This window comes from Elephas maximus, chromosome 7, assembly GCF_024166365.1.
Source record: "Elephas maximus indicus isolate mEleMax1 chromosome 7, mEleMax1 primary haplotype, whole genome shotgun sequence".
In the NCBI taxonomy this organism is placed as follows: domain Eukaryota; kingdom Metazoa; phylum Chordata; class Mammalia; order Proboscidea; family Elephantidae; genus Elephas; species Elephas maximus.
Window position 1 is genome coordinate 27809776 of NC_064825.1, and position 27124 is coordinate 27836899.

Sequence of the window (27124 nt, forward strand, 5' to 3'; positions counted from 1 at the left end):
CTTTAATTATGAAATGAATGTATGACTTCCTTATGGCATATTTGTGGGGTTTAACAATAATATTAATAAAGTAGCTGGAAGTTTTGTCATTACCATCATTATTATTATAACTACAAATGAAAGGAGGACTGTAACACTGAACTAACATGGGATTGCCGAGAATGATACCAGGGACCAGATTACTGGTGTTCTAGAGAGAAAGCAGCTTTGGAAATTCTGTGTAAGAAATTAGTAACTGTCTTGGACTATTCCGCTTGGGGAATGGTGGAGCTAGAAATTCTGGGCAAGTCTGTAAATTGCATTGGACAGCTTGGGGTAGAGCTTATACATATATTTATAAAAAGTATTTTTTTAATGGTACTTTAGATAAAGGCTTACAGAGCAAATTGGTTTCTCATTAAACAATTAATATACATATTGTTTTGTGACATTGGTTGTCAACCCCATGACAGGTCAACACTCTCCCCTTCTCAACCTTAGGTTCCCCATCACCAGCTTTCCTGTTCCCTCCTGCCTTTAGTTCCTTGCCTCTGGGCTTGTGTGCTCATTTAGTCTTGTTTTATGGGCCTGTCTAATCTTTGGCCGAAGGGTGAACCTTAGGAGTAACTTCATTACCGAGCTAAAAGGGTGTCCAGGGGCCATACTCTTGGGATTTCTCCAGTCTCTGTGAGACCAGTAAGTCTGGTCTTTTTTGTGAGTTAGTTTTTTTTCCTCCATTTTTCTCCAGCTCTGTTTGGGACCCTCTATTGTGATCCCTGTCAGAGTAGTCGGTGGTGGTAGCCAGGCACCATCTAGTTGTGCTGGACTCAGTCTGGTAGAGGCTATGGTAGTTGTGGTCCAGTAGTCTTTTGGACTAATCTTTCCCTTTTGTCTTTAGTTTTCTTCATTCTTCCTTGCTCCAGAAGGGGTGGGACCAGTGGAGTACCTTAGATGGCCGCTCACAAGCTTTAAGACACTGGACGGTACTCACCAAAATAGAATGTAGCACATTGTCTTATAAAAGGTATTTTTTTTTTTTAAGAGAAAAGCCAAGCTGGAAGAAGTAGATAAAAGTGTTATTTTTCAAAGTTATCATTTCAGTGAATTACATCATATTGAGAAATGAAGTAGTTAAGCCCATACTCTGATGACTAATGAAACATTCAATAGGGAAAAAAGATATTTTAAAATGTTTTGAGATGTTTTTATGTCACCTTTATTGATACTTTGACAACCGTACTGAATAAAAAGTCGTTGGTTTTAGTAAAAGTCCTTTTTCTAATAAGCACGAAACTGTTCTAATCTAAAAATGTGCCTTTTTTTGAAATCAGCTACTGAAGGAGCTTGGGCAGTGTTAAAAGGGATTAGAATTTTTTGTGACTTCATCCATTTGTGCACACTGGCTGCCACCTTTACATGGGCACTACCAGCTGTTGAAGCACAGACGACACCACATCTGCTATCATGACTTTATTCCCAGAAGCCAGGGGCATTCCTTTCAAGAGCTGTGCTCATGGCACATAGATACGAAGTTTTTTATCAGGTGCTTCTTTGAGCTGTATCTACTCAATCATCTCTGAAAGTTACATTTTACAGCATTATGGTCTGAACAAAGAGAACAAAAACCATGCGGTATTCCCTTCTACTTCATTCGGGAAGGACCCCTGCTGGCAAAGTGGTTTAAGCACTTGACAGCAGTTTGAACCCACCAGCTGCTCCACGGGAGAAGTGGCAGTCTGCTTCCATAAGGATTTACAGCCTTGGAAACCCTATGAGGCAGTTTTACTCAGTCCTATAGGGTTGCTATAAGTTGGAATCAACTCGACGGCAGTAGATTTGGGTTGTTTTTTTTGTTTTGTTTTTGGTTATTTCATTTGTACACATCACTTGACGCTGAACTTCATTTGAGTCCTTGACATATCCTTCCAAATTAAAGCAAAAACTGATACTTAAATAAGACTTTTTAAAAAATTTTTATTCTCCAAAGCTTTCAAATAGATTTTTGGGCAGACTGACTCTTTACTGATAAATGTGTGTGAACAGCTAATAGAACCTTGTAATGTTCACAGAGCAGGCTGTGCAGCACTCAGTGAGAGTGGAGGCTCAGCTGGATTTGCACTGAACATAATGCCTTCTAGTGTTCCAAAATTTTTAAAGTAGTAGGTTTATCAGCTTGGGTTGTGTTGGCTATGTCCAAGTCTCCATCTGGCATTTGAATCATTGTTTCAAAACATCTTGGTGGAACTCAAAAACTTGGAAAGATGAGTCATCTCTTCCTGTACGTGCCTTGTTGGCCATTACCTGGTATACCGGCATCCTTCAGGTGAAGGAAAAGAGTGGATAGAACTGGCCAAAGGCCACCACGCACTACAGTAAATACCTTTCATTTTAAAAGCGGGGCTACTATGAGATGTTCTGAATTATAAAGAAACTGAGACTAGTATTAATTTCCATTGAACCAGGAAAATATATTAAGTACTGCTTATTTCTGTTATTGATCAATTTGTTGATCCTTCTATTTCTTACTTGAAAAGTTCTTGACTTTGATAGTATTCTTCTCTGCTTTTAGTAGACCATAATTACATATGTACTCACAGTGACCCTGTAAGACAGAGAGTTTTTCTAGAAGTGGCTGGTGGATTCGAACTCCCGACCTTTTGGTTAGCAGCCAAACACTTAACCACTGTGCCACCAGGTCTCCACATATGTACTGGAAAACATAAATCTTTAGTACTCTACAGAATGAGAAGATAAACTAAAATCCTTCATTGAACTGCCAGTGGGGATGAAAAGAAGTGCTTTTGTATAGCCTAATACTGTTAGAGTTAGTAGTATGTAAAGAGCACCATTAATTATTTGTCTTATTAAGGTAAACGTGCTAGGTTGTTTTCCACAGTTTTGTTGGTGATGCTGTAATATCAAGTGTTATTTTGCTTTGATATTTCTGCTTTCGCCCATCAGATGCAAAGGGACTTAAAATAGGCATTTTTCCCGTTAAATTGGAGGAAACTTTATGCCTTAATGATAAATCTTTTTCTTTAGAATATAGTTTTGGGAAATACTATATGAGCCTAACTAGTATGTAATAGATACATTCATAATTGGCTGCTTATGGATGGCATGGGGCTACCTATTTTCAGTAATTCTTTGATGAATATATTTGCAATGAACTATCCTTTGATTTATTATGCATTTGAGTTTTTTATGTTAGATTGGCTTAAAGCATATATACTTCTCTTCCTTGAACTAATAACATTACTAAATAATGTACTGCAAGTTTTTTTTTAACTAGGAAATATCTAGTGGTTATATAACATTTAAATGATAGATTTATCTAATTGAAATTATATTTTATGATTCAAAAATGTTTGATAAATGAAATTTCAATCTATAAGTTATGTAGTGTTCTTCCACATGGTTTTCCAACAGCATTTCATTTGATTTAGTAGTGACACCTTGGACTACTGGAAAAACTAAGAATGTAAAATGTATTCCAAGTAGAAAGGCTGTCCAGGGAGCCAGGTTCTAGTCATGTTTGTCTGTCCTCGCATTTATACTACCATCTACTGTATGTTGGTGAAACGTGTCTCCACAAAATCGGTATGTTCAATAATTTTTAAAGGCCCTACTTGTGTTTGAGAGTTTTGCTTTGTTAGAAGGAAATTTTAAAGGGATGTAACAAGCATCTTTTAATAGATGAGATTTAGAGAATCCACCTTATAAAGTATTTCTAGTTTATAGAGTTTCAACTTACTCAAAGTTATTTATTTTATTTATAAAGTGTTAGCTCACCTCAGGCCTATAGGTGTGAGGCTAGGTTTATAATTTCAAAATAATTTTTAAGGTTGTAGCTTTCATAATAATTTGAATAGAAAACAATTTTTCCAGAAAAATATAATTTAGGAAAACAGATCCCACAAAATTTAGAAAACCTCAATGGTTTTTCCCTTGAAGAATAAAATAATTATAAAAGAACTGTTGAGAATAAAAAGAGGACAACTTAACTGAATATAATATTAATGCCAAAATCTGACAAAAAAAGGAAAACCAGTGATCAGTTTCAATAAATAATGATGTAAAAATTCTAACTATAATGTTAGCAGACAGAATCCAGCAGCATAATAAAAGAATAATACATTGCTTAAAAGTATTTTTCAGAATATTAAAGAGGGTTCACTATTAAGTAAGCTGTTAAATTAATTATATAAATAGATCTCAGGACAAAAGCCACATGCTAATCTTGAGAAGTGCTGAAAAGGTATTTGGCAAAATTTAAAATGCATTCTTGATTTTTTAAAAATTCAATAGAATAGGAATATATGGATAATTTCTTGATATGATGTGACTATAGGTGTGCATGCAGATGTCAGCCCAAAAGACAACACCAGTTGTTAGTGGGAAGAGTGGGATGCATTCCTAATGAAGTCAGGAACAGGACAAGTATGTCCACTAGCACTACTGCTGCACCATCCCCATTTTCACCCACTGTGCGTTGAACCGTTGTGATCCATAATATTTTCATTGGCTACTGGGGAAGCAAGCAAAATCTCTACAAGGCAAGGCCTTGGTAGCTCCATAGACAAGTCCAAACTCCCTGAGAGACCAAATTGCTGGGCTGAGGGCTGTGGGGACCATGGTCTCAGGGAACATCTAGCTCAATTGGCATAACAGAGTTTATAAAGAAAACGTTCTACATTCTACTTTGGTGAGTAGCATCTGGGGTCTTAAAAGCCTGTGAGCGGCCATCTAGGATACTCCACTGCTCTCACCCCTTCCGGAGCAAGGAATAATGAAGAAAACTAAAGACTTAAGGGAAAGATTAGTCCAAAGGACTAATGGACCATATCTACTGTGGCCTTCATCAGACTGAGTCCAGTACAATTAGATGGTGTCCAGCTACCACCAGTGACTGCCCTGATAGGGATCACAATAGAGGGCCCCAGACAGAGCTGGATAAAAATATAGAACAAAAGTCTAACTCAAAAAGAAAGATCAGACTTGCTGGCCTGACAGAGACTGGAGAAACCCTGAGAGTATGGCCCCTGGACACCTTTTCAGCTCAGTAATGATGCCACTCCTGAGATTCACCCTTCAGCCAAACAGTGAACAGTCCCATGGAACAAAACAAGTACTAAAGGGGCACACCAGCCCTGGGGCAGGGACTGGAAGGTAGGAGGGAACAGGACAGCTGGTAATAGGGAACCCAGGGTTGAGAAGGGAGAGTGCTGATACGTCATGGGGTTGTTAACCAGTGTCTTAGAACAATGTGTGTACTGCCTGATGAGAAACTAGTTTGTTCTGTAAACCTTCATCTAAAGTTCAATAAAAAAAAAAAATAAATAAATAAATAAATAAGGTTTTCATTGGCTGATTTTCAGAAGGAGACCTTTCTTCCTAAAATTACCACTAACTGTGGTTACTGCATGTTTTGTGCATTGTAGAATGAGCTGTATGGCAGAGTAATGCAAATACGTTGGAAATAAACTATCCAAACTTCTTTGCCCAGAATTTTACAGTGAACAATTAAAAGTTATTTACGTAGGAAGCTCTGTTGACAAGTCAGAGTTCAGGAGATGTCACTCTTTGTTTTTTTTTTTAAGATTTTTTTTTGAATTGTACTTTAGGTGAAGGTTACAGAACAAACTAGCTTCTCATTAAACAATACACATATTGTTTTTGTGACGTTGGTTACCAACCCAAAGACGTGAACACTCCTGCCCTCAACCTGGAGTTCCCTATTACCAACTTTCCTGTCCCCTCCTGCACTCTAGTCCTTGCCCCTGGGCTGGTGTGGCCCTTTAGTCTCATTTTGTTTCATGGGCCTCAGGAGTGACTTCGTTACTGAGCTAAAAGGGTGTCCAGGGACCATACTTTTGGGGTGTCTCCAGTCTGTCAGGCCAGAAAGTCTGGTCTTTTTTTGAGAGTTAGAATTTTATTCTCCATTTTTCTCCAGCTCTGTCTGGGACCCTCTATTGTGATCCCTACCAGAGCAGTCACTGGTGGTAGCCAGGCATCATCTAGTTGTGCTGGACCCAATCTGGTGGAGGCTGTGGTAGTTGTGGTCCATCAGTTCTTTGGGCCAATCTTTCTCTTGTGTCTTTGGTTTTCTTCATTCTCCCTTGCTCCAGAAGGGGTGAGACCAGTGGAGTATCTTAGATGGCTGCTCCCAAGCCTTTAAGACCCCAGACGTTGCTCACCAAAGTAGAATGTAGAGCATTTTGTTTATAAATAATTATGTTATGCCAGTTGAGCTAGATGTTCCTGAGACCATGGTGCCCACAGTCCTCAGCCCAGTAATTTGGTCCCTCAGGGAGTTTAAATGGTTCTGTGGAGATTCCATGAGCTTGCCTTGGACAAATTGTGTTGGCTTCCCCAGTATTATATACTGTTTTACCCTTCATCAAAGTTAATACTTATCTATTGTCTATTAGTCTTTTTCCATCTCCACACCTTCCCTCCCTTGTAACCATCAAAGATTGTTTCTTTTGTGTGTAAACCTTCTCATGAGTTTTTATAGTAGTGGTCTCATACAATATTTGTCCTTTTGTGACTGACTTATTTCATTCAGCATAATGCCCTCCACATTCATCCATGCCGTGAGATGCTTCAAAGATTCATCATTGTTTTTTACCATTGCGGAGTACCCCACTGTGTGTCTGTACCATAGTTTGTTTATCCATTCATCTGTTGATGGGCATCTAGGTTGTTTCCATTGTTTTGCTATCGTGAACAGTGCTGCAGTGAACGTGGGTGTGCATACATCTTTTCATGTGATGGCTTTTATTTCTCTAGGATGTATTCCTAGAAATGGGATTGCTGGATCATATGGTATTTCTATTTCTAGCTTTGTAAGGAAGTGCCATATCTTTTTCCAAAATGGTTGTATCATTTTGCATTCCCACCAGCAGTGCCTAGGAGTTCCAGTCTCCCCACAGCCTCTCCAACATTTATTTTCTGTTTTATTTTGTTTGTGCCAGTAATGCCAGGGTGAGATGGTATCTCATTGTGGTTTTGATTTGCATCTCTGTAATGGCTCATGATCACAAGCATTTCCTCATTTGTCTGTTAGCCACTTGAATGTCTTCTTTGGTGAAGTGTCTGTTCATTGCCTTTACCCATTTTTTAATTGGATTATTTGTCTTTTTGTTGTAGCGGTGTTGGATTTTCCTGTAGATTTTAGAGATTAGACCTTTGTCAGATTTGCCATAGCCAAAAATTTTTTCCAAGTCTGTAGGTTCTCTTTTTACTCTTCCGGTGAAGTCTTTTGATGAGCATAAGTATTTAATTTTTAGAAGATCCCAGTTATCTAGCTTATCTTCTGGAGTTTGTATGTTGTTAGTTATGTATCCTGTTAGTGCTTTGTATTAGGGCCTTTAGCGTTGATCCTATTTTTTCTTCTATGACCTTTATAGCTTTTGGTTTATTTTTAGGTCTTTGATCCATTTTGAATTAGTTTTTGTGTATGGTGTGAGGTGTGGATCCTGTTTTATTTTTTTTTTTTGCAGATAGACATCCAGTTTTGCCAGCACCATTTGTTAAAAAGACTGTCTTTTCCCCACTTGATGAACTTTGGGCCCTTGTCAACGGTCGGGTGACTATAGGTGGATTGATTTACTCTTGGGTTCTCAACTATGTTCCATTGGTCAGTGTATCTGTTGTTGTACCAGTACCAGGCTGTTTTGACTACCTTAGCTGTATAGTAGGGTCTGAGCTCAGGTAGTACGAGTCCTCCTACTTTATTCTTCAGTAGTGCTTTACGTATCCGGGGCCTCTTCCCTTTCCATATAAAGTTAATGATTAGTTTTTCCATCTGTCTAAAGGATGCTGTTGGTATTTGGATCGGGATTGCATTGTATTTGTAGATTGCTTTGGGTAGAACTGACATTTTCACAGTGTTGGGTCTACCTATCCATGAGCATTTATTTAGGTCTCTTTTGGTTTGTTGCTGCAGTGCTTTGTAGTTTTCTTTGTATAGGCCTTTACATCCCTGGTTAGATTTATGCCTAAGTATTTTATTTTTTTAGGGGCTATTATAAATGGTATTGCTTTCTTGATTTCCTTTTTTCATTTTCTGCATTGGTGTATAGGAATCCAGCTGATTCTTATATGTTCATCTTGTATCCTGCCACTCTGCTGAATCCATTAGTTCCAGTAGTTTTCTCATGGACTCTTTTGGGTTTTCTATGTATAGTGTCATATCATCTGCAAATGATTTACTTTTTTATTACCAATTTGGATGCCCTTTATTTCTTTTTCTTATGTTATTACTTTAGCCAGGACTTTCAGCACAATGTTCAATAGGAGTGGTGATAAGGGGCATCCTTGTCTTGTTCCTGTTCTCAAGGGAAATATTTTCAGTCTCTCTCCATTAAGAATGATGTTTGCTGTTGGTTTTGTATAAAAAAAAAAAAAAAAAAAAAAGCCCTTTATTATGTCGAGGAATTCCCCTTCTATACCTATTTTATTGAGAGTTTTTATCAGGAATGGGTGTTGGACTTTGTTGAATGCCTTTTCTGCATTGATTGAGATGATCATGTGATTTTTTAATTTGTGTGGTGGATTATGTTGATTGATTTTCTAATGTTGAATCATCCTTGCATGCCTGGTATGAATCCTCCTTGGTCACGGTATAGTATTTTTTTGATATGATGCGGAAATATATTGGCTAAAATTTTGTAGAGAAGTTTTGCATCTGTATTCATGAGAGATACTGGTCTGTAATTTTTCTGTGGTGTCTTTGCCTGGTTTTGATATCAGGGTTATGCTGGTGTCATAGAATGAATTTGGAAGTATTGCTTCCTTTTCTGTGTTCTGCAATAGTTTGAATAGTACTGGTGTAAGCTCTTCTCTGAATGTTTGGTAGAAATCTCCAGTGATGCCATCTGGGCCAGAGTTTTTTTTTTTTGCTAGGACTTTTTAAAATTACCTTTTCAATCTCTTTTCTTATTATGGAGCCTCTTTAGATTTTGAGCATCATTTTGTGTTTGGGTAGGTTGTGTGTTTCTAGAAATTTGTCCATTTCCTCTAGGTTTTCAAATTTGTTGGACTATAGTTTTTTTTTTTTTTAATAATTTTTATTGAGCGTTAAGTGAACGTTTACAAATCAAGTCAGTCTGTCACATATAAGCTTATATACACACCTTACTCCATACTCCCACTTACTCTCCCCCTAATGAGTCAGCCCTTCCAGTCTCTCCTTCCGTGAAAATTTTGCCAGTTTCTAACCCTCTCTACCTTCCTATCTCCCCTCCAGACAGGAGATGCCAACACAGTCTCAAGTGTCCACCTGATACAAGTAGCTCACTCTTCATCAGCATCTCTCTCCTACCCATTGTCCAGTCCCTTCCATGTCTGATGAGTTGTCTTCGGGAATGGTTGCTGTCCTGGGTCAACAGAAGGTTTGGGGACCATGACCGCCGGGATTCCTCTAGTCTCAGTCAGACCATTAAGTATGGTCTTTTTGTGAGAATTTGGGGTCTGCATCCCACTGATCTCCTGCTCCCTCAGGGTTCTCTGTTGTGCTCCCTGTCACGGCAGTCATCGGTTGTGGCCGGACACCAAGTAGTTCTTCTGGTCTCAGGATGATGTAGGTCTCTGGTTCATGTGGCCCTTTCTGTCTCTTGGGCTCTTAGTTATCGTGTGACCTTGGTGTTCTTCATTCTCCTTTGATCCAGGTGGGTTGAGAACAGTTGATGCATCTTAGATGGCCGCGTGTTAGCATTTAAGACCCCAGATGCCACATTTCAAAGTGTGATGCAGAATGTTTTCATAATAGAATTATTTTGCCAGTTGACTTAGAAGTCCCCCTAAACCATGGTCCCCAAACCCCCGCCCTTGCTCCGCTGACCTTGAAGCATTCGGTTTATCCTGGAAACTTCTTTGCTTTTGGTCCAGTCCAATTGAGCTGACCTTCCATGTATTGAGTATTGTCCTTCCCTTCACCTAAAGTAGTTCTTATCTACTAACTAATCAGTAAAAACCCTCTCCCACCCTCCTTCCCTCCCCTCCTCGTAACCACAAAAGCATGTGTTCTTCTCAGTTTTTACTATTTCTGAAGATCTAATAATAGTGGTCTTATACAATATTTGTCCTTTTGCCTCTGACTGATTTCGCTCAGCATAATGCCTTCCAGGTTCCTCCATGTTATGAAATGTTTCACAGATTCGTCACTGTTCTTTATCAATGCGTAGTATTCCATTGTGTGAATATACCACAATTTATTTAACCGTTCATCCGTTGATGGACACCTTGGTTGCTTCCAGCTTTTTGCTATTGTAAACAGAGCTGCAATAAACATGGGTGTGCATATATCTGTTTGTGTGAAGGCTCTTATTTCTCTAGGGTATATTCCGAGGAGTGGGATTTCTGGGTTGTATGGTAGTTCTATTTCTAACTGTTTAAGATAACACCAGATAGATTTCCAAAGTGGTTGTACCATTTTACATTCCCACCAGCAGTGTATAAGAGTTCCAATCTCTCCGCAGCCTCTCCAACATTTATTATTTTGTGTTTTTTGGATTAATGCCAGCCTTGTTGGAGTGAGATGGAATCTCATGGTAGTTTTAATTTGCATTTCTCTAATGGCTAATGATCAAGAGCATTTTCTCATGTATCTGTTAGCTGCCTGAATATCTTCTTTAGTGAAGTGCGTGTTCATATCCTTTGCTCACTTCTTGATTGGGTTGTTTGTCTTTTTGTGGTTGAGTTTTGACAGAATCATATAGATTTTAGAGATCAGGCGCTGGTCGGAGATGTCATAGCTGAAAATTCTTTCCCAATCTGTAGGTGGTCTTTTTACTCTTTTGGCGAAGTCTTTAGATGAGCAAAGGTGTTTGATTTTTAGGAGCTCCCAGTTATCTGGTTTCTCATCGTCATTTTTGGTAATGTTTTGTATTCTGTTTATGCCTTGTATTAAGGCTCCTAAGGTTGTCCCTATTTTTTCTTCCATGATCTTTATCGTTTTAGTCTTTATGTTTAGGTCTTTGATCCACTTGGAGTTAGTTTTTGTGCATGGTGTGAGGTATGGTTCCTGTTTCATTTTTTTGCAAATGGATATCTTTTTTTTTTTTTTTATCCAGTTATGCCAGCACCATTTGTTAAAAAGACTATCTTTTCCCCAATTAACTGACACTGGTCCTTTGTCAAATATCAGCTGCTCATATGTGGATGGATTTATATCTGGGTTCTTAATTCTGTTCCATTGGTCTATGTGTCTGTTGTTGTACCAGTACCAGGCTGTTTTGACTACTGTGGCTGTATAATAGGTTCTGAAATCAGGTAGAGTGAGGCCTCCCACTTTCTTCTTCTTTTTCAGTAATGCTTTGCTTATCCGAGGCTTCTTTCCCTTCCATATGAAGTTGGTGATTTGTTTCTCCATCACATTAAAAAATGACATTGGAATTTGGATCGGAAGTGCATTGTATGTATAGATGGCTTTTGGTAGAATAGACATTTTTACTATGTTAAGTCTTCCTATCCATGACCAAGGTAAGTTTTTCCACTTAAGTAGGTCCTTTTTAATTTCTTGTAGTAGTACTTTGTAGTTTTCTTTGTATAGGTCTTTTACATCTTTGGTAAGATTTATTCCTAAGTATTTTATCTTCTTGGTGGCTACTGTGAATGGTATTGATTTGGTTATTTCCTCTTCGGTGTTCTTTTTGTTGGTGTAGAGGAATCCAAGTGATTTTTGTATATCTTATAACCTGAGACTCTGCCAAACTCTTCTATTAGTTTCAGTAGTTTTCTGGAGAATTCCTTAGGGTTTTCTGTGTATAAGATCATGTCATCTTCAAATAGAGATAATTTGACTTCCTCCTTGCCAATCCGGATGCCTTTTATTTCTTTGTCTAGCCTAATTGCTCTGGCTAGGACCTCTAGCACAATGTTGAATAAGAGCGGTGATAAAAGGCATCCTTGTCTGGTTCCTGTTCTCAAAGGAAATGCTTTCAGGCTCTCTCCATTTAGAGTGATGTTGGCTGTTGGCTTTGTAGAGATGCCATTTATTATGTTGAGGAATTTTCCTTCAATTCCTATTTTGCCGAGAGTTTTTATCATAAACGGGTGTTGGACTTTGTCAAATGCCTTTTCTGCATCAACTGGTAAGATCGTGTGGTTTTTGTCTTTTGTTTTATTTATATGGTGGATTACATTAATGGTTTTTCTAATATTAAACCAGCCTTGCATACCTGGTATAAATCCCACTTGGTCATGGTGGATTATTTTTTTGGTATGTTGTTGAATTCTATTGGCTAGAATTTTGTTGAGGGTTTTTGCATCTATGTTCATGAGGGATATAGGTCTGTAATTTTCTTTTTTTGTGATGTCTTTACCTGGTTTTGGTATCAGGTAAATGGTGGCTTCATAGAATGAGTTAGGTAGTATTCCGTCATTTTCTATGCTTTGAAATACCTTTAGTAGTAGTGGTGTTAACTCTTCTCTGAAAGTTTGGTAGAACTCTGCAGTAAAGCCATCCGGGCCAGGGCTTTTTTTGTTGGGAGTTTTTTGATTACCGTTTCAATCTCTTTTTTTGTTATGTGTCTATTTAGTTGTTCTACTTCTGATTGTGTTAGTTTAGGTAGGTAGTGTTTTTCTAGGAATTCCTCCATTTCTTCTAGGTTTGCAAATTTGTTAGAGTACAATTTTTCATAATAATCTGATATGATTCTTTTAATTTCAGTTGGGTCTGTTGTGATGTGGCCCATCTCATTTCTTATTTGGGTTATTTGTGTCCTTTCCTGTATTTCTTTAGTCGGTCTGGCCAATGGTTTATCAATTTTGTTAATTTTTTCGAAGAACCAGCTTTTGGCTTTGTTAATTCTTTCAATTGTTTTTCTGTTCTCTAATTCATTTAGTTCAGCTCTGATTTTTATTATTTGTTTTCTTCTGGTGCCTGATGGATACTTTTGTTGCTCACTTTCTATTTGTTCAAGTTGTAGGGACAGTTCTCTGATTTTGGCTCTTTCTTCTTTTTGTATGTGTGCATTTATCAATATAAATTGACCTCTGAGCACTGCTTTTGCTGTGTCTCAGAGGTTTTTATAGGAAGCGTTTTCATTCTCGTTGCATTCTATGAATTTCTTTATTCCCTCCTTACTGTCTTCTATAACCCAATCTTTTTTCAGCAGGATATTTTTCAGTTTCCAAGTGTTTGATTTCTTTTCCCTAATTTTTCTGTTATTGATTTCCACTTTTATGGCCTTATGGTCTGAGAAGATGCTTTGTAATATTTCGGTGTTTTGGATTCTGCAAAGGTTTGTTTTATGACGTAATATGTGGTCTGTTCCAGAGAATGTTCCATGTGCGCTAGAAAAAAAAGTATACTTTGCAGCAGTTGGGTGGAGTGTTCTGTATATGTCAGTGAGGTCAAGTGGGTTGATTGTAGCAATTAGGTCTTCCGTGTCTCTATTGAGCTTCTTACTGGATGTCCTGTCCTTCTCTGAAAGTGGTGTGTTGAAGTCTCCTAGTATAATTGTGGAGGTGTCTGTCTCACTTTTCAGTTCTGTTAAAATTTGTTTTATGTATCTTGCAGCCCTGTTCTTTGGTGCATAAATATTTAATATGGTTATATCTTCCTGGTCAATTGTCCCTTTAATCATTATGTAGTGTCCTTCTTTATCCTTTGTAGTGGATTTAACTGTAAAGTCTATTTTGTCAGAAATTAATATTGCTACTCCTGCTCTTTTTGCTTATTGTTTGCTTGATATATTTTTTTCCATCCTTTGAGTTTTAGTTTGTTTGTGTCTCCAAGTCTAAGGTGTGTCTCTTGTAGGCAGCGTATAGACGGATCGTGTTTCTTTATCCAGTCTGAGACTCTCTGTCTCTTTATTGGTGTGTTTAGTCCATTTACATTCAGTGTAATTATAGATAAGTATTTTTTTTTTTTTATGTGTTTAGTGCTGTCATTTTGATGCCTTTTTTGTGTGTTGATGACAGTTTCATTTTTCCACTTACTTTTTTGTGCTGAGATGTTTTTCTTTATAAATTGTTCCTCATTTACATAGTATTTGACTTTATGTTTGCTGAGTCGTTACGTTTTTCTTGGTTTTTATTTTGAGTTATGGAGTTGTTATACCTCTTTGTGGTTATCTTAATATTCACCCCTATTTTTCTAAGTAAAAACCTAACTTGTACTGTCCTGTATTGCCTTGTATCCCTCTCCATATGGCAGTTCTATGCCACCTGTATTTAGTCCCTCTTTTTGATTATTGTGATCTTTTACATATTGACTTCAATGACTCCCTGTTTTGAGCGGTTTTTTCTTTTTAAAATTAATCTTAATTTGTTTTTGTGATTTCCCTATTTGAGTTGATATCAGGATGCTCTGTTCTGTGACCTTGTGTTGTGCTGGTTTCTGATATTATTGGTTTTCTGGCCAATTTCCTTTAGTATTTCTTGTAGCTTTGGTTTAGTTTTTGCAAATTGTCTAAGCTTGCGTTTATCTGTAAATGTTTTAATTTCGCCTTCATATTTTAGATACAGTTTTGCTGGATATATGACCCTTGGCTGGCAGTTTTTCTCCTTCAGTGCTCTATATATGTCATTCCATTGCCTTCTTGACTGCATGGTTTCTGCTGAGTAGTCTGAACTTATTCTTAGTGATTCTCCTTTGTAGGCGACCTTTCTTTTATCCCTGGCTGCTTTTAAAATTTTCTCTTTATCTTTGGTTTTGGCAAGTTTGATGATAATATGTCTAGGTGATTTTCTTTTTGGATCAGTCTTAAATGGGGTTCGATGAGCATCTTGGATAGATATCCTTTCGCCTTTCATGATGTCAGGGAAGTTTTCTGCCAACAGATCTTCAACTTTTCTCTCTGTGTTTTCTGTCCTCCCTCCCTGTTCTGGGACTCCAATCACACGCGAGTTATTCTTCTTGATAGAGTCCCACATGATTCTTAGGGTTTCTTCATTTTTTTTAATTCTTTTTTAGCTGTCTTTTTTTTTTCAGCTATATTGGTGTCAATTCCCTGGTCCTCCAGATCTCCCACTCTGCATTCCAATTGCTCGATTCTGCTCCTCTGACTTCCTATTACGTTGTCTAATTCTGTAATTTTATTGTTAATCTTTTGAATTTCTGAACGCTGTCTCTCTATGAATTCTTCCAACTCATTAATTTTTCCACTATGTTCTTGAATAATCTTTTTAAGTCCTTCAACTGCTTTATCAGTGTGTTCCTTGGCTTTTTCTGTAGATTGCCTTATTTCATTTCTGAGGTCATCCCTGATGTCTTGAAGCATTCTGTAAATTAGTTTTTTATATTCTCTATCTGGCAATTCCAGGATTGTATCTTCATTTGGGAAAGATTTTGATTCTTTAGTTTGGGGAGTTGTAGACGCAATCATGGTCTGCTTCTTTATGTGGTTTGATATCGACTGCTGTCTCCGAACCATCACTAAGATATTGTAGTGATTTATTCTATATTTGCCCACTGAGTCTTATCTTGTTTTGTTTTCTTTCAATATACGTAGATGGGGTACCAGATTGCGCTGTCTTGATTGTTGTAGCCCTTGAATCACTTATGTCCTTTTACCAGCTGGTTTGGGTGTTACCAGATATATAAGCCTAAGAGTCCATGCACTATTCTTGAGTAGAATCTGATTTTGGGTCATCAGGTGTGTGGTGCAGACTGTCACCTATCCACCTAGAGAAGTAGTGGTGATAGTTGTGTGCACCGGATTCTAGTAGCAGCTGGGGGTCACACTCCAGGGGGGGCAGGATGCTGACAGACTTCCCCCAAGTGCCAGTGAGGTAGGTGTTTCTCTATTCCTAAAGCATTTTGGTGGGTGGGCTCTGCAGCTGTACCTTAGGCCCCCAATGCAAGTACCTCTACAGATTGGTAGGTGTCACCCTCCTTAGACCCCTAAGGCAGGAGGCTAGGTGGTCTGGTGGGAGCTTCAGCCCTCAGTTCCCTGTTGTGGGTCAGCGAGGGCTCTGTTGAATACGCAGAGATATCAGACCTGGGAAACTTGTCTTTCTAGTAATCTGCTAAAACAATTAGAGTCAGATCCCTATCAGAAATGTCTTTGCATTATAATAGCCACCTTGTTCCCTGTAGGGATGAAAGCCCAAGACTGTGGATCACATATGCTTGGCTGGAGCTGGTTCTGTGTTTTTAGTCCAATTAGGGAAGGAGTTTTGGTCCCTGGGTTTTTTGTAGCTGCTTCTCTCAGGCCAGGAGAATGGGTTAGGAAAAGACTAAAAAAAAGAAAAAAAAGAAAAACCGCAGCACAGTTCACTCTCTGGCTCAGGAATTTCCAATGTTAATGAAGCTGCCTGGGAAGGGGAGGGGAGGGTTCAGATAAATAGGAGAGAGTAGCACCCCGGAATATAGACAAAGTTACTTATCTTGCTTGGGATGACTTTTATTTGAGATTCCCGATGGGTGGGCGCATCGACTGTGTGCGCTGGCTGGGTAGAGATTGCCCCCAAGGGTCAGGCCCTGTGCTTGCGCTGTCTCAGAAGCCATGGTTAGTTCCTCCGCTCCCAGTCCAAAGCCCAGTGCCATGGTTCCCCGGCTGGGACGCTGCACTCCGGCTCTACAACCAGTCGCCGCCTCCCGGTGACTTCTCCTCCTGTCAGCCGTGTTGGTGCGCTGCCTGCGTGCACTGGCTGGGCTTCCCCCGAGGTCACTTCTGGGGGTTAGAGCTGCGTCCCGTGTTTGTGCCTCTCAGGGTGCCGTGCTCAGCTCCTCTGCGCCCAGTCCAAAGCCTGGCGCCAAGGTTTCCTGACTGGGACGCTGGCTCCAGGCTCCGAAAACAGTTGCTGCTTCCCTGTGGTTGTTCTTTCTCAGTCTCTGTCACTCAGGTCAACTCTTTCGGTCTGTGTTTGATGGTCAGGGTTCGTAGATTGTCATGTATGTGATCGATTCACTTGTTTTTCCGAGTCTCTGTTGCAAGAGGGATCCAAGGTAGCTTCTACCTAGTCAGCCATCTTGGCCCTGCCCCTGGACTATAGTTTTTCATAATACTCTTGTGACCCTTTTTATTTCATTTGGGTCTGTTGTAATGTCCCCCATTTCATTTCTTATTTGGGTTATTTGTGTCCGTTCCTGTTTTTTGTTTGTTTTTTTTTTTTTTGTCAGTTTGGCTACTGGTTTATCGATTTTGTTGATCCTTTCAAAGAACCAACTTTTGGTTTTGTTGATTCTATTTTTCTATTCTCCATTTCATTTACTTTTGTGCTGATCGTTATTATTTCTTTTCTGGTGACTGTGGGCTTCTTTTGCTGTTCTCTTTTCATTTGTTTGAGTTGTGTAGCTCATGTTTTAGTTTTGTCCCTTCTTTTTTGATGTGTACATACATCTATTGCTATAAATTGACCTCAGTACCTTTGCTGTCTCCCAGAGGTTTTGGTATGTGTTTTCATTCTTGTCTGATTCTAGGAATTTTTTGATTCCATCTTTGATTTCTTCTATTACACAGTGGTGTTTAAGGAGGGCGTTATTCAGTTTCCTTGGTGTTATTTTTTTCCTTGCTTTTCCTGTTGTTGATTTCTACTTAGATGGCATTGTGATCAGAAAAGATACTTTGTCTTATCCCAGTGCTTTGTATTTCATTGAGGGTTGCTTTGTGGCCTAAGATGTGGTCTGTTCTGGAGAATGTTCCATGTGCGTTGTAAAAGAATATGTACTTTGCAGCTGTTGCAAGGAGTATTCTATATATGTTTATGAGGTCAAGTTGGCTAATTGTGGCCTTTAGATCTTCTGTATCTTTGTTAAGTTTCTCTCTAGATGGTCTGTCCTTTACCAAGAGTGGTGTGTTTCAGTCTCCTACTATTGTGGAACTGTCATTTTCTCTTTTCAGTGCTTTTAGAGTTTGTTTTATGTATTTTGGAGCCCTGTCATTGGATGTGTAGATATTTATTGTGGTTATGTCTTCATGATGGATTGCCCCTTTAATCATTATATAATTCCTTTCTTTGTCTTTTATGGTGGATTTTTTTTTTTAAGTCTGTTTTTTCTGAGATTAGTATTCCCACTCCTGGTCTGTTTTTGGTGGCTGTTTGCTTGATATATGTTTTTCCATCCTTTGGTTTTTAACAAGTTTATGTCTTTATTTCTAAAGTGTACCTTTTGTAGACAGCATCTTGATGGAGCCCTTTTTTTAATCCTTTCTGTCACTGTCTTTTTATGGGTGCGCAGGTTTTTTTTTTTTTTTTTTAGGCCATTTATGTTCATTGTAATTATTGATAAGTGTGAGTTTATTGCTGTCATTTTGTAGTGCTTTTTTTTTGTGGTGCTGATGCTTTCTTTGTTCCTCTTACTCTCCTGTGTTGAATCCCTTTTGTTTATGGATTTTTTTTCATTTCTTTTGTTTTTGTAGATTTTATGTTTACTGAGACTTTATGTTTTTCTTCTTTATTTTGATGAGTAGGTTTATTAACTTTCTTTGTGATTACCTTGAAATTTACCCTTATCTTCCTAGGTTTGAGCCAGTCATTTATTACTTGGCATCACCTTGCCTTCCTCTCCATTTGAAAGTTCTGTACCTACACTGTTTATTCCTTCTTTTATTGTTCTTATGTTGTCATTTACAGATTTACCTCTCTGGTTCCCTATTGTAAACCTTTTAGTTTTGATTAATACTTGAGAGTTCATTACCTAGGTTGGTGTCTGGCTAATGCGGTCTTGTGTCCTAGGTTCAAGCTATCATCTGATGATGTTTGTTCCCTAATCAAAGGACTCACTTCAATAATTCTGGTTAACTTTGGTTTGATTTTTACATATTCCCTTAATTTCTGTTTATCTGGAAATGTTGTAATTTCACCATCATATTTTAGCGAGAGTTTTGCAGGGCATAATATTCTTGTTTGGCATTTTTTTTTCTTCCAAGGTTTTATATATATATCATCCCATTGCCTTCTTGCCTGCATGGTTTCTGCTGAGTAATCAGAGCTTAATCTTATTGTTTCCCCTCTGCATGTAACTTTTTGTTTTTCTCGAGCTGCTTTCAGGGTTCTTTGTCTTTGGTTTTGGCAAGAGTGATTATGATATGCCTTGACGAGTTTCTTTTGGGTTCTATCCTACATGGCATTTATTGAGCTTCTTGGGTGGTCAGCTTTTCATTTTTCATGTTATTAGGGAAGTTTTCTGTCAGCAATTCTTCAGTAATCCTCTCTATGTTTTCCATTTTCTTCCCATGTTCTGGAACTCTGATTGCTTGCACATTTTTTGCTTTTGATTGTATCCCACATCATTTTCAGGGTTTCTTCATTTTTCTTTGTTCTTTTCTCTGATTATTTCTCAAACAAAGCAGTATCCAAGTATTTGTCTTCAGTTTCACTGATCCTGTCTTCCATTGTTTCAGACCTCCTCAAACCTTCTGTGACATTGTCCATTCCTGAATCTTGTTTTTTTATCTTTTGGATTTCTAATTGCTGTTTTTATATGATTTCTAGTTGTGAATTTATTTTGACATTTTGCTCTTGTGTTATTTTTCTGAATTCTTCCATTGTTTAGTCTTTTCCATGATTTTGTGTGTCTTTCCCTTGATCTTGTCTATTTTTCCCTCATTTTTGTCTGCTTTTTCCTTCAATTCTTGGATAGCTCTGAATATTAGAGATTTGAATTCTCTATCAGGTAGTTCCAGTTCCTGATATCAGTTCCAGTACTGGAACCATCCTGTCCTGTTTTTTTTATATGTTTGATACTGTCTGCTGTCTTTGAAACATTCAGTAGTTCTTTTCTTTGTTTATTGATTGTAGTTTTATCCTGCTTTTTTGCCTTATTGGTTATGGCTGAGCAGGCAGGCTAGGTGTTCTTTGTTGTTTGCTTGTCTGTGGGCATGATACTTCTCATTGCCTTGTCCAGTGGGCAGGGCCAGTTGCTCAGCTGTGGTGCAGCAGGGCAGGTCCAGCAGAAGGGAGGTGTGGGATGGGTCATTTGTGGCTCATACTGGGGCCGACAGGGTGGGGCTGGAGTTCAGTGCAAGGCAGGTTCTGGTAGATCATGCCTGTGCTGCATGTGGGTGTGATGCTCAGTGCATGGTTCACATAGGCGGGAGGGAGGGATGTGTGGAGGTAAGTGGGTGTGGGAAAGAGAGAAAGGAGAGAGAAACAGAAGCCAAAAAAAAAAAAAGTGTTGAAGGAGCCTGTTGTTGGAGTGGTGCAGACCCAGAGAAGCCATGTGCCATTGGCTTTCTAGCTAGGCAGTGAGAAATAGCCCGACAAGAAGGGACAGATGTGGAACACACAGCTAGGTGGGTGGAAGAAAAGAAAGGAAGGGAGAGAAGGGTAAGAAAATAGATTGAAAAAAGGAGAGAGAAAGGCACATGTGGCTGGGTGGTCGGAAGAAAGGAATGGAAGGAACGTACAGAGTTACAAGAAACCGAGGGGCGGGGAAGATCCCAGGTGGTTGGGAGGAAGGAAAGGAAGGAAGGTAGAGACAAGAAACTAGGGGAAAAAAAGAAGAAAGAAAGAAAAAAATGCTCCAAGGTAGCCCACCAGAAGCAGGTACCAAGGCAAGTGCACTGCACAGCCCATCAATAAGGAGCAGAGATGGCACATTGTGTCAGGTGTTCAGGAGAAGGGTAATGAAGGAAGGTAGAGAGAAACAAGAAACCAAGAAAAGAAGAGAAAGAAGAAAAAAAAATGCCCCGAGGGAGCCCACTGGTGTGGTGGCACGGACCAGGGAAGTGGCTCCCCAGCCATGCAGCACTGCACAGCTGATCTAGAAGGAGCAGAGATGGCATACGGCACCAGGTGTTCAGGAGAAAAGAAGGGAAGGATCATAGAGACAAGAAATCGAGAAAAGAAAAAAGCCCCAAGGGAGCCTACTGGCTTGGTGGCGCGGACAGGAGAAGTGGATCCCAAGCCAAGCGACATTGTACAGGCCATCTAGAAGGGGCGGAGATGGCACACAGCAGTAGGTATTCAGGAGACAGGAAAAGAAGGAAAGTGGAGAGAGACAAGAAGCTGAGAAATGAAGAAAAATCAAAAGGAGAAAAGAAAAGAAAAAAATGCCTCCAGGAATCCAACCAGCATGGTGGCATGGACTGGGGAAGTGGTTACCCAGGCAAGCGGTGCTTCACAACCTGTCATGAAGGAGTGGAGATGGCACATGGAGCCAAGTGTTCGAGAGAAAGGAAGGGAAATTGGTGAGAGAGAGAAGAAAACCAAAGAGCCTGAAAAAAGCAACCGCAGCAACAACAACAAAAAAAGGCACTTAAGGAGCCAGCTGATGTGAGCGGGGCGAATCCAAGCGGTAAGGAGCTGGCATCTCTATGACTGAGCGACCGCATCCCATCAGGAAGCGGCAGAAGCGGAGCAGGGGGAAGAAGGATAAGGGATGGGAAAGCGTGTATTGCTGGTTACCGGCTGCTCTGTCTCCTACTGGGATCTCCTTGAAGCTGTCGTACTGTACACCCTGTCCACTCTTCTCAGTGGCTGAGGAGTCCAGGATGGCTAATCCATGCCACATTAGCTGATAGGGGACCTCCACTCTGTATTTCTCCTCCCTCTCTGTTCTCTGTCAGTTTCTTACTCCATTTGATGCTTGGCTAAGTTCTTTATCTCTTCATTTGATGCTTCAGGTTCCAGGATTGATGTTTGTCTCTGTTTACTTAGTTTTTCAGGTCTTTGCTGCGAAGGGACTGCGTAGTGCTTCTGTCTATAGCGCCATGTTGGCTCTGCCTCCTGTTTTGTTTTTTTTCAGAGCAAAATGTGACATATTTTTCCACAAGCAATAGTTCAGCAGTGCAGACTTGAATTACTTTTAATGTATTGAAAATATTTACATTTATTATTTATGTAAGTACCAAATATTTAAATGTGAAAAATACATATTTTTATTTTCCAGGTGCAGTAGCAATTCTGATTCCTCGTTTAGACATCGTTATTTCCTTCGTTGGAGCTGTGAGCAGCAGCACATTGGCCCTGATCCTACCACCTTTGGTTGAAATTCTTACGTTTTCAAAGGAACATTACAATATATGGATGATCCTAAAAAATATTTCTATAGCGTTCACTGGAGTTGTTGGTTTTCTATTGGGTACATATGTAACTGTTGAAGAAATTATCTATCCTGCTCCCAGAGTCATGGCTGACACTCAACAAAGTCTGTCTTTAAATTTGAATACAACGTGTTTAACATCTGGTTTGAAATAGTAGAAGCAGAATTATGAGTCTTCTACTTTTGTCTCAGTTCTGAAAATGACTAAAATAAGAACTAGGAAAATACATTGCAGTATACTTAAAAACAGAACCAAACTGTTTTATTTTGGCAAGATATTAATGTTTTGGCAGTGAATTGTAGTTATTTGTCAGTAGTGGTAAACTATGACAGATCCTTGGTTTTAAGTGTTAGCAATAATTTTGAGAAATTTAATTTTGGAAATTGATGAAACTAGAATTAGAGAAGTAAAATGTAAAAAAAATAAAGAATAGAAAGACTTCTATTTTTATTCTCCTCAACCAGAAATAGTTCAATCAAGATTTCTCTCTTTAACCCCACTGCTACTCTTCTCCCATCCAGCTGAGGAGGGAAGAGGGTTTTAACAATAGGAGAATTAAATATCATAGGTAACAAAAATCTTTCTCCAGACCATCTCATTGAGTGTCAAAGTAAACTTTGTGTGTAATTAAAAACTATCTTGGTTATATTTTTATCAGCCAAATACTTATGATTAGTCACTGGAAGTATAGAAAATTCCTGTTAAGTAGAACATAAGCATAAGAAAATTCCAAAAACCAGAGTTATTTTTTCACTATTCTATACTGGTAGGTGGAGCCCTGGTGGTGCAGTGGTTAAGAGCTACAGCTGCTAACCAAAAGGTTGGCAATTTGAACCCACCAGCCTCCTTGGAAACCCTGTGGGGCAGTTCTGCTCTGTCCTATGGGGTCACTATGAGGCAGAATCAACTTGACAGCGGCGGGTTTGGTTTTTTGGTATAATGGTAATTAATCTTCATAATAATAATCAGGAGGCACTGTGCAAGATTCTGACTTAATGCTGTAGTCAGCTTTGAAAAGGACTTCATAGATTCTCCAATACAACTTCCTTATCTTTTACCTGAGGATATTGAGGCCCAGAAAGGTTGAACAACTCAAGGCCACACAGCTTTGAGATCAAGAGAACCTAAGTTCTTGACTCCCAGTCCAGGGTTTTTATTTTTCACATCACATCTCAGAAAAAGAATAAATTATATTCAGTTTAATTTTAATGCTGAGTCTATTTAATTATATTTTAGTATTTTGAAAGTAGGAACTCTCAGAAACCTGCACTTTGGCCATATAAACCTCAACAAGGGAAAGAAGCAGTGTTCTTTTTTTTAAACAGCTTAGAGACCATTTGCTGGTGGAACTGCTAAACAGTAGAATGTACATAGCTACACTGTGGCTTGGAATCTCCTCATTGTTTCTTCCCTTTCCTGGATTTTATAGGTGCTGTCTTTCTTAATGGCTAGGAAATAGGTGACTGTTAAAATACAGGTTTATGGTTCTTAAGTCCAAGGACTCTTTCCAGTCCTGTGACTTTCCCTATCATAGTCTTTTATTGAACTGATGGGCAGAATAAAAGAACCATAAAGGGATTCATGTTTAGGAAAATTTGAGACAATAGTAATGATCTACTAAATATCAAGACACTCCAGTCTTCCCCTAGAGAAATACATTCTATTACTCCATATTCTTCAAACCCAGTTATTAACAAAAACAAAAGAATCACCGTTAACATGGAAGGTGAAAATTGTTAAATTTAAAATATTAAGAATAGAATTTTCTCCTAATTTTTTTTATTCTTAATTTTAAAGATTTTGAATTTTTTAACCAGACTGGTAGTACTCTGTAATACTGTATTTCAAGATATCAAGATCACTGTAGTATATATATTCTATATTTTTATATGTTTGGTAAATGGTGACTTAGCTCAAGTATTTTTTGCTTGCATCATTAAGTGGTCATACGTTACAATCGTAAAGATACATAAGAAACTTTATGTTGGTACATTTTTTAAAACATTTGCATTAGTTACCACAAATAATAGTTTGTGATACTTTTATGTTAAATCTGTTACAGTGAGCTTTTAGTCCTATTAAGAGGATGTGGGAGAAGTTACAGAAAAAATAACCTTTATTTAAATTAATGGTATATGATCTTGAATTTAAGAATAAATTAAGTGTTTTTTTAAGTTTTTATTACATTATAAAATAACTTGAAAACCACTATTTAACAGAAAGTAGTATTAGATTTTTGTCATCTGTCTGCAGATAATAAACTTAGTTCATATGTGCTATTTTATTTTTATACTTCAACCTGAGGTTTATTTTCATTATGGAATTCATCAAATGCAATGAAATTTTGAATAGTTGATCGTAGCAATAAATTATTTTTTAATTCAGCGTGAACAAGCGCTGAGCACGTGATCAGCTAGGCGTCCTTATGCAGTGAGTGTCTGCTGAATCAACATCCAGTACTAAATTCACTAAATGATCCAGTACTTTAAGTATAGGAGAAACGCTGAAATGCAGAAAGGGGAACTAAAAGGAAGAACATAGTTGTAATTCTTAGCAAGAAACACTATTTAAATGTAAAGTATAAATACACTCTTATTTAAAGATGTTAGTAATGTATTTTATTTGCAAAAAAGTCAGTGAGTATATTTTTTCTCTAAAAATTAAGTTTTAATGAGTCAAATTATTTTTAAAAAACTTTCAAAGGAGATATTTTCATTAAACCAGCTGTTGCTTTTATTTGGGGGCCTGGAAAAAGGAAAGAGATTGCACCTGCCAAGTTTGTATCTGATCTCTTTGGTCAATCACATTATGGCTAAAATAACTTCGGCATTTCATCTGCTACAACACTAAGGAACCTTCTCTGAAAGTTAATCAGTTGTCTGAGCATTTTCTGCGACTGAGGGGGAAGAAAGGGAAGCTTTATTTACCTCTGATTAGCTGTGCTAAGTCAGCTTCCACAAGGGTTTCACCAGTATAGTCAGTTTGTCAAACACTGGTTCTCAGACGTTCTTCATCAGGAGATCTTCCTTTCCCCATGTTGCCAGATTTCTCCATGACTAATGAAATGAGAACTCGGGTTTTTTCCTGGCTGAAGGCCAATTTGGATTGTGTAACCAAATAAAAACAAATACTGTATTAGCAATGCCATGTTATGTTTCAATTCTGCCCTCACTGGATTCTCCATTATTAAAGCCATTCATGTCTCTCAACTAGACAATGCACCTATATTTGAGCAGGTATTTTATGACAATGTGTATGTGGTAAATTCCCTAACAGGTCCTAATTCCACTCAGTATTTTCACAGTATGTCGCATAAAAGCTATCTAACTGCAAAACACTATAAAAACACTTTTTTAAGTTCTACATTAGAGCCATTTCTAGCTGTGGCAAAGCACAGGTCTTACTCTAGTTTACCAGTGGTTGTTCTCCATCGCAGGTACAGCACCTGAGTAGTGCATTTGTTCACTGACAGTATATGCCTAAATTAGGTCTTGACCTTAGTTCTCCTTTATTCATTTAAAGGGGAGAAGACACAGGATAGAATTGATGGAAATAATAAAATTACTTCAACTTAATGTTAGTGGCTTGATAAATACTATCTGTCGAGGAATAAAATAATGGGGTAAAAATATAGACCATTGATAATGTAGAGTTATTAAAAATGAGTATTTTGATCTTTTTAGCTTGACTAGCTTCTTAAGAAAATTAAAAAAATTTTGATCTAAAAGGTAAAAAAAAAAAAGTAGGACAGCATTAAATGGCTGGCTGTGATAGTTAATACTTTACCAGTATTAGGTTGTTCTTGTTCATGCCGCTAGAGCTCACTAGGCTAAAAACCCTTCTGAAATTGTTGGGTTTTGAGATAGGAGATAAAACGTGCTGAAGAAATGGCTAGAGATACTATATATTGCCTTGTGATAACTTACAAACCCTCTGAGTCTTAAATTTTCACATTAAAGTTATACAGCCCTCCCCCCACTGTAATCTATGTGAACTACATATTAATTTACTGTTTAAGTTGGGTTCAGGAAGATATGCTGAAAAAGATCACTTTGGAAGTTATTCCATTAAAGTTCCCTTAATAACAAATAGGAAAATAAGTGTTTATAACTTGAATAAGCTGTGAGTTTTTATGTTTTTCAAAGTGATTTTGTTAGGTTGAATGGAAATGAAATATTGCACTTGAGTTAGTTCTTTTATTTTTAGCTTATTTTTCTTCATAACAGAACAAAAATACTGTCTTAAAAGTACTGTAACTTATGAATTTTCAATAAAAACAATTATTTACTTGCTAATGCCTTTTAAAAGAAATTTGTCCTTTATAAGGTTAATGACATTGACAAATGTCATAAGCCAAAATGGCACTAGTGTAATATTCTTATAACTAACATTTAATCAGTCTTTATACTAATTCTTTGTCATGTGATCTTCATCCTTTGAAGTTAATATTATGTACCTCAAAGATTTAAAAGCAGAAGTTGATTTTAAATAAAAATGGCACCCTCAACACTGTGACCTAAACTTCCTACAGAATGACTGCAGCCCGCAGATTCTTCATCAGTGGTGCAATTTACCACTTTCTTAAGGTCAGCAGTATGTTTATCAATCATGCAATACATTTTGCTTGAATTATAAAATTGTAATAATACTTCTGAAGGCATTATGCCAAGCCCATATCAAAGACCATGAAGATATTCATACCTTTACATCAATCTGCTGCTTTTGTGAACTTAACAGGACATACCATAGTTCATCAGATCATGTCACTCTCCTTTCATAGAGAAAGCCTCTATGCCTGAAGGTGTAGTTGTAACATGTTTTAATAGCAAAAAAGTTGGAAGCAACTGAAATGTTTAAGCTATTCATAAATTATGTCAACCTAGAATACAATGAATATACTAATTTTACTAATATACTAAAGACTATATTTTTTATAATAATTTAAGAAATAAAAATATGTTAAATTAATTAAAAAAAAATTACAGCTCTGTAAAAATAAGCTTTGGGTCCAGATAGGGGGATATACAGAAAATGAAACTGTAGTGTTAGGATAAAGAATTGGGTTTTACTATTTTTAAATGTACCCAAGGAGGATTAAAGGGAAGTAGGACAGAGAGAGGTGGTGGTGCAGTTAACGTGATGAGCTGTTAACTGAAAGGTTGGAGGTTCGAGTCCACCCAGAGGCACCTCTGAGGAAAGGT

The 27124-nt window shown here is 38.0% G+C and overlaps 1 protein-coding gene across 4 annotated transcripts in view; it reads left to right on the forward strand.

The window, feature by feature from the left end:
* Nucleotides 1–26125, forward strand: part of SLC36A4 (solute carrier family 36 member 4) — a 66980-nt gene extending 40855 nt beyond the window's left edge. For 3 of the 4 annotated variants that reach the window (XM_049889561.1, XM_049889562.1, XM_049889563.1), the window contains one exon: nucleotides 21770–26125. In XM_049889561.1, the coding sequence (XP_049745518.1) occupies nucleotides 21770–22077 (308 nt within the window). In that variant the 3' untranslated portion in view covers nucleotides 22078–26125. The remainder of the gene's footprint in view (nucleotides 1–21769) is intronic. The other variant, XM_049889560.1, reaches the window with a different exon arrangement.
* Nucleotides 26126–27124: the final 999 nt, after the last annotated feature.